The sequence below is a fragment of the Vicia villosa genome, linkage group LG3 (assembly GCF_029867415.1).
Source record: "Vicia villosa cultivar HV-30 ecotype Madison, WI linkage group LG3, Vvil1.0, whole genome shotgun sequence".
In the NCBI taxonomy this organism is placed as follows: domain Eukaryota; kingdom Viridiplantae; phylum Streptophyta; class Magnoliopsida; order Fabales; family Fabaceae; genus Vicia; species Vicia villosa.
In genome coordinates, this window is record NC_081182.1 from 49,701,074 (window position 1) to 49,708,298 (window position 7,225).

Genomic DNA, 7,225 nt, shown 5'->3' on the forward strand with positions numbered 1-7,225 from the left:
GATGAAGACAAAATCGGACTTGTCCTTGACAAAGCTTATTTTTGAATTCAAAGTATTTTTTATAATAATTATTGATAGTAACTACTATTTCTTATAAATTACTATCATTTAAATTTAAAAGATAATAATCCTATTTAATATGTAAATTATATTCCAACCTAAATTTTATCCTAAAAATACATAAATTCAAATTTAAAAATTATGATATAATAACTAATTAAAAATAAATAAAATAGCAAATCCTAATCACCATAACTAATCCTAATCAGCAGAACTAGAAGTTTATATCATCACTTTCTGTTTCAGAATTTAGCTAGTTCTCAAACTCAAATTCAAGACAAGTCTCACGAAACTGATCAAAAGGTTCACATGTTTCATCTTCCAGAATATATCTTTTACATTGGATTAACAATGCTCTAATTCTTCTATTTATTCTGCCAAGCCTTGGTGATAGGTGAGGCCTTGCCATCAAACACTTGAGGTATGGTATGTTCACTTTCTGATTTGAATAACAGAACCATTGTTGATGCTTATACTAATATTATCATGTGGCGTAAGCATTTCTCGTGAACACTTCAATTTGTGTTCGAATGCTCGAGCCATATTCATAGAAACTTCGAGATTTTATGGTTGTTGAAGTTCAATGTGTATCATTAGTTCATCAATCAGCGAACTTGTCTTTGACAGAGTCTCTTCTTAAATTCACAAATTTACAAGTATTTTTTATTATAATTATTGATAAATTTTATTGCCAATCTAAATGCCTTTAAATAGGCTTACAATAGAAGAAGAGTCCTAATTTAGGTTAGGAACTACTTTTTATTATAATTACTATTATTTACATTTATATGATAATAATATTTAACAGGTAAATTTATTCCAACCTAGATCTTATCCTTAAAAATACTAAAATTCAAATTTAAAAATATACTAAAATATGCTAATCAGCATAACTAATACTAATTAGCCGAACTAGAGGTCCATATCACCTCACCATGAGTCACCCACTTTTCAAAGCTATCAGTATGTTTTCCAGTTTTGTTGAGTTCTTCACTTTGCCTCTCCTGAAACACAATGAGAGAAAAAAATTTGTTTACCAATTGGTTGAATCCTAGAAAAGAAAGAACTAAGAACCATGCTTATATTACTATTTTCTATGCAAAACTATGAAAAGATGAAACAAAGTGAAATCAAGTTGATAATATCAATTGTTGAATCTTGGACAACAATATATAGATCACAATATTTTTCCAAGAATTTTGCATTGACAAGTAGATGTTCCAACTTCAAGTTTACAAAGAACAAACCAATATGTCCTACTCAAAGGCCTTGAAATCCAGAAGAAGAAAAAACCTAATGTTGCTAACAATATAAATATATACTAACCTTCAAGATAGGTCCAGATTCACTTGCAGAAACATCAGTTATTTGTTCATTCACAATATTGTCTGAGGAGATGCTGATTGATCTGTATCATCAACAATATTGACATCAATTTCCGACAAAATTTTGAAAGCTACTCATGGAGTTTGAAAGAGAGGACCAATTATGGAGTATATGGAGAAATTTCAAATGCCGTTCAATTCGTTACGTATTGAAGAACGGGTGATGCTGGAAAGCATTTTTCTAAATGGACTCATTGAAGTAAAAAGATGATACCTTTCAAGTAGTTCCCCTTCACAAGAATTTCCAGAAGAAGAAAGCCAGTCCACATCAAGGAAATTGGAGGAGTCACGTGCATCTTCATGTTCCTCATAACAAATTTGATCGCTTTCGCAATATTGGTCCTTTACCATTCCTCCATAAATTTGCCTATATAATATTGATAACACATGTTTCAAATCATTTGGATGGCTTGAGTCATAAATCATATTAGTTCAAACTACGTATCCAATTAGACGTAGTTTGCATTATGCAAAATGTGAGTTAAGCATACCAGCAATGACAAACAGAAGTTTCCCAAGTGAATGTGTCTGAAGTAGACTCCAAACGTGATCGCTTATCAAGATTTTCAGATGAGTGCTGACAGTCTGGAGCATGCAAGTTCCTAATCGTAGCGTCACTTTCACCGAGAATGTAGTCTGATTGTGATCTTCTAATAACTGACCTACTAAACAAAGAAATGACATTTTTCAATCTTCGGACAAGGTAAGACATGTTCAAGAGTATCATCAAATGTCGAGCAACGCAATAAGAATGGCATTTGGCATTCCTCGAAATTACAACAATATTGCCAAGTTACAAGGTTGACAGATAGTTTCAATCTCAGAATTAATCTCCAAGCTACATGTAATGTTCACATATCAGTTGTCTTGAAGATTTAATATTTACAGGTTAAAAATGCTTTCTTTTCTATATATTATCAACCCTCCAAAATAAGTTCTTAAATCAAAAAGACAAAAAAGTTGCGCAACTGAAAAATCCGATTATACCCTACAATTCCATCTGCTAAATTTGTGCCATGATTTCCAATATTGTAATGCTGATCAGAATCAAGCTCCCACAGTGCTGGTTTTCCTTGTTGTGGCTGAAAATGCCCTAAGAATCTGAACAAAATAATATCAAACAAGACATTAGCTTATTCATTCTAATGCAACTACCACAGATATAGAACTTTTTACGGTACATTAATGTTACCTATGGTAACAACCACTATGCATGTAAGATTATAAAAAAAGGTCTTGATTAACTTACATGTTTATTGCTTTTTGTTTAGCACCATCCAAACACGTATTGTTGTAATAACGCTGTAGGGTTCGAATAAGTTCTTGGGATTGTGCAGCTGCCTTCCATTGACCTCTTCTTTCAGAAAATATCTAAATAACAAGACGAATCGTATAATATCCAAAGGAATGAACCTTAATCTATAACAGATATTTAAATTATAGCATTGGATTTTTGATAGCATGTAACATTTGGCATTCCAAGACATAAAAGTCAATCTTTAAAAGATAGAAAGATTACCTTGTTGTGCGCTGCCGAACCCCCATATTGAAAGGCTAATGTGTCTCCCATGGACTCATAAGCTTTCATTACTTCCTTTGCCAAAGGTTTGTCGAGATCAATATGCGGGTCTTTAATAAATCCCAACACTTGTAACTGACGTCCAAGTGCAACTAGTCCGTAAGCAAACTGCGCAATATTGGTGCGGTCTAAACAATCTATGCAATTTGTCCTCAAGACGCCTGATTGAAGTGTTTTGGGTTTGACAGTGTAATCTTTGTTCTCATCATCACCATTGTAATCACAATTGTCAACTTTTGTTTCCTTATCAACGTTAAACTTGCTTATCCTATCTTGTACCGCAACAGTTTCATTGACATTGTTATTTCTGAATGACATTTCAAAAGGAAAAAAAATTAACAGATGTTAGCTTTAAAAGCAACCATTCACGAATCCTTACCTGATAAATAGGCAACTGTATCAACAATAGTAAAATAATCAAGTAAAATCTCAACTTGCATTAGTACAACAGCAAATCGCAATGTGTTTTTATGGTACTTACTCAGAGAAGGAATATGGGAATAATCCCTCAAGCCTCGTGTTTGGTGTCACTGGACAGTAAAAGATGTCAGTTAGTTGCAACGCACTCGCGGCCACTTTTCCCAGTTGCACCAGCACATTGGTGGCCTTGCTGCCGAAAGTTTTTGATCTAATAATGTCAGAATAACACCCTGGGAGAAAACCTATGGAGCTTGAGCCAAAGAGGAAAAGAAATTTACCGTCTTGATTGCCGATGCAGATCCAAATGAAGAAACCTCAGGCACTCATCCTCCTTCAAATTTTGATTAATAGACTTAACAGCATTAACGAACTCGGTTCGCAGAATAGTTTCACGGGGCCTCTTCTCATGAGTCTTAAACACAAAAGACAAATGAATATAAAAAGGTAGAAAGTCTTAGTTTAGACATGAGACAGAAACAAAACATACTCAGAAATTTTTACCTTAATCAAATTCAATATAATTATGGGATTTCCGTATCTCTTAACAAGATTCTCAAAATGAAGTTTCGTGGCTTCAAACTTGGCGTCCTTATGTGATACTAGAGAAGAAGAACCAAAATGAGCAGTTAGGGTAAATTACATAGTATGAGCCTGCTTTGATTGGCTTATATGAATTTATCATAAGGCATAAGCACTTGTGAGACAATTTGAGAGAGCTTATGGAAACTGCTTATGACATGTCCATAGGTTGTTTTCACTTTTCAGTTTATTTCCATAAACCCTACAGAACACCTTACGAAAACAGCTTATAACTTATACACAAAGCAATGTTACTTACTTCTATCGTTTGTTAAAGAGATATCTTATATATAAACACTTATATTATGAGCACTTAATTTAGATTGTTTATCCAAGCTTAAGTGAGAAACGAAGGAGAGATGGTTAGTTACCGTACATATAATGTCGGGTTTTATATTCAATGGCGAGGCTTCCTGAGACCAGAAGAGAGGGATTGAACCCCGTATTTGCACTACAGAACTGATTTGCATTGGAGATCCATCACTAGCATCTGCAAAAACTATCTGCTCCGTCTCAACATCATTAGCTACTCTTCCTCTTTCATTGACTCCTCGTTTCAAATATCTGCACCACACGATAAAGAAACATTAAATAAGCAATGGCAAGAAAGTCATAAGGGAAAGTATCATGGTTGCAAAATTGCCCAGTTTATATGACTCTTATGAATTAAAATGCTGAGAAAAAGCTGGTAAAGAGCAGAAGCCTTTAATCCGGGATCACAAGTACAGTCATGTGAAATTGAATGCAACCTTAATTCCATTACGAATTCAAGGAAAGTTAAAGAGAAGTACAAACCTGGTACCAGCATAGTGCCTTGAGCGTCTAGCAATGATAATCATGTTGAACTCATGGCCAGGTATAGAAAGGTTAACCTACACACGATACCATGAAATGAACACTTGTCAAGAAGAAAGCACCAAATCTTTTCTAAAAACACGTAACACTAGGATTATTTCTGCCGTGTTAAGGGATTTCTTAAAGCTATCAATACAGAAAACATCAAAAGTGTACCGGCAATAGGATGTTAGAAGTATGTCCTATATTAAGTTAGTCAAACCTTTTGTGTAGTTCGACTTCGAGGAGTGAACTTTCCAGTATAAGACAACTCAAACACTAATATAACTTTACATCAAAAACAAAACTTAGAAAAATCAGCATGTATGTACCTGTTTAAAAAAGCCATAGACTAAGGCAACAGTCCAGGAAGTATTCTGGAGACTATTCCTGATTCCCCGAGTTAAGAACTCGTTCCAAACAAACAGTGTTTCATAAAGTGTTTGTCCCGTAAAATTATGACCAGATAAGTTCTTTTGAAGACTTAGCATAATGTTGTATGAGTAGCTGTAAAAGAAGTCCTTTGTAAGATCCATACTGCATAGAAGCTTCTTGTATCTAAGTCACAACAGAAGAAAGAGATTAGTCCACTAATAAGCAAAAAAAACAACTTGTGAAACCAATAACTCTAACCAAATGTATATTTCAAAATGAAAAGAAAGCGATCTCCCATGCAAACCATGGAAATACATTGTCTCACTCGAAAAGTTATATTTACATAATAACAGCAATGGAGATTGTTCTTTTACACTTCCAGAAAATGAACTTAACAACAAAAGTAGAACACGAAAACGAAAAAACAATAGGAGGAATCTACTATACATATCACACGACTTTGAAATCTAAAAGAAGTTTTATGAATTCTATAACGATAGAAACAGTTAGAGTACCAAAGAAAGACGAGAGTGCTGACTTGAGGAAGCCCACATTGTAAAACTAAAATGTAAAACATCAAGACAAGTATAATTATGACAATCTAACAGAATGTTTACACATCACGATTTAATGAACTCGAATAAAAACGTAATTCATAACATAATCATCAGCTAAGGTGTAGTTCTGAATGCTACTCTTCTATGTCTCCTTAAATGTACTATACACACATTACAGATACATGTAAAATTAACTAAAGACCTGTTCTCATCCTTAGAATATGCCAATTTCGATCGCACGCTTGGATGTGGAATTGGAACCATTTCGCTCTTTGTGATTGCATATACATTGTGTCCACATATTTTGCCGATCTTCTTCCGATTTGTTATAAGCAACATGTAGTATGGCTCAAGAAATTTGATAAATCCTAAACAAAGTGATACCATGAGACAACCGAGTAAATAATTTCGTAAAATAAACACTAGTATCGTAGTAAATGTTTTTCTATAACATAAAAGATAAGAAATACCGATGATTCCATAGCAATTTGTTACAAATTTAAGCCCGCCTGTGGACTTGTTTCCTTCATGTATACACCTCAAAATGTCACAATACTCAGTTTCTGTGTATAATGTCGGATCCTCGACAATATTTAACTCGGACGGCTCCAATCTATCAATCTTTAAAACCCTCCAAAATGTTTTGTTTTTGTCTCTTCCAGTCATGTAGAATCTCTAAGCATAGAAAAATGGTAAGAAACCAAACCATAGTGCTCTTTAGCTATGCTAAAAAAAAATTCATCACAGATAGTTCACACCAAAGTTTTAAATATTAGTCACGGTCGCGTAAGGGCTTTGGCTAGTTTGGTCGATACATGTGTTTTTATGACGCTGATTATAGTCGTCACAGTGTGAATTAATCGCAATTTATTCTTTATCACAAAAACGGTGAATAAAGGTATCGGTATCGGAACGTGCATATGACAAACAAGAGTAATGCAAGCATGAATGATAGGAGGAGAATAAAATCATATTTACCGAGCGAGTTTCGTAGAGCCTAAACTTTTGCATGTAGCAAGACTTGGAGTGCACTCCACCTACAACACCAACACTTTTCTGCAACTTTTCGTTTGATTTCTCCATCACAATTCAGATGACTCGAGCTTCAAAACAAAGCTGAAGTTTTTTTATTCAATTTTTAAGAGGGAGAGAAAAATCAAAGTTTTCATAAAACTTTCTTTTATTTTTGGAAAATAAGGGTTTCATATCAATTATAATTATACGAGATTAATTGAAATTGAAATACACTGTCTGTAGCGACTGTAAACCACTTTACACTCTTATCCAATTAAAATTAATTATTTTGACAGCATAGAAGATGAGAGAGAAACCGTGGTTTTTTTTTAATTGAAAGAAATGTGAATTTTTTTAATTGGAAGAAATGTGAATTATTAGAATAATTTAAGGTGAATATTCTGTATCCTTGAATTTAGTTG

The 7,225-nt window shown here is 33.6% G+C and overlaps 1 protein-coding gene across 1 annotated transcript; it reads right to left on the minus strand.

Moving 5' to 3' along the window:
* Nucleotides 1–884: 884 nt before the first annotated feature.
* Nucleotides 885–6,949, minus strand: LOC131655678 (phosphoinositide phosphatase SAC2-like). Its single transcript, XM_058925511.1, has 16 exons — nt 6,768–6,949; nt 6,260–6,464; nt 5,992–6,157; nt 5,190–5,415; nt 4,819–4,895; nt 4,400–4,587; nt 3,946–4,043; nt 3,723–3,856; nt 3,506–3,634; nt 2,965–3,331; nt 2,695–2,816; nt 2,433–2,546; nt 1,937–2,110; nt 1,660–1,812; nt 1,387–1,468; nt 885–1,064 (listed from the first exon to the last, which is right to left on the minus strand). The coding sequence occupies exons 1-16, from the start codon at nt 6,870–6,872 to the stop codon at nt 960–962; spliced, it is 2,445 nt and encodes an 814-aa protein (XP_058781494.1). The 5' UTR covers nt 6,873–6,949; the 3' UTR covers nt 885–959.
* Between the last annotated feature and the right edge of the window lie 276 nt (nt 6,950–7,225).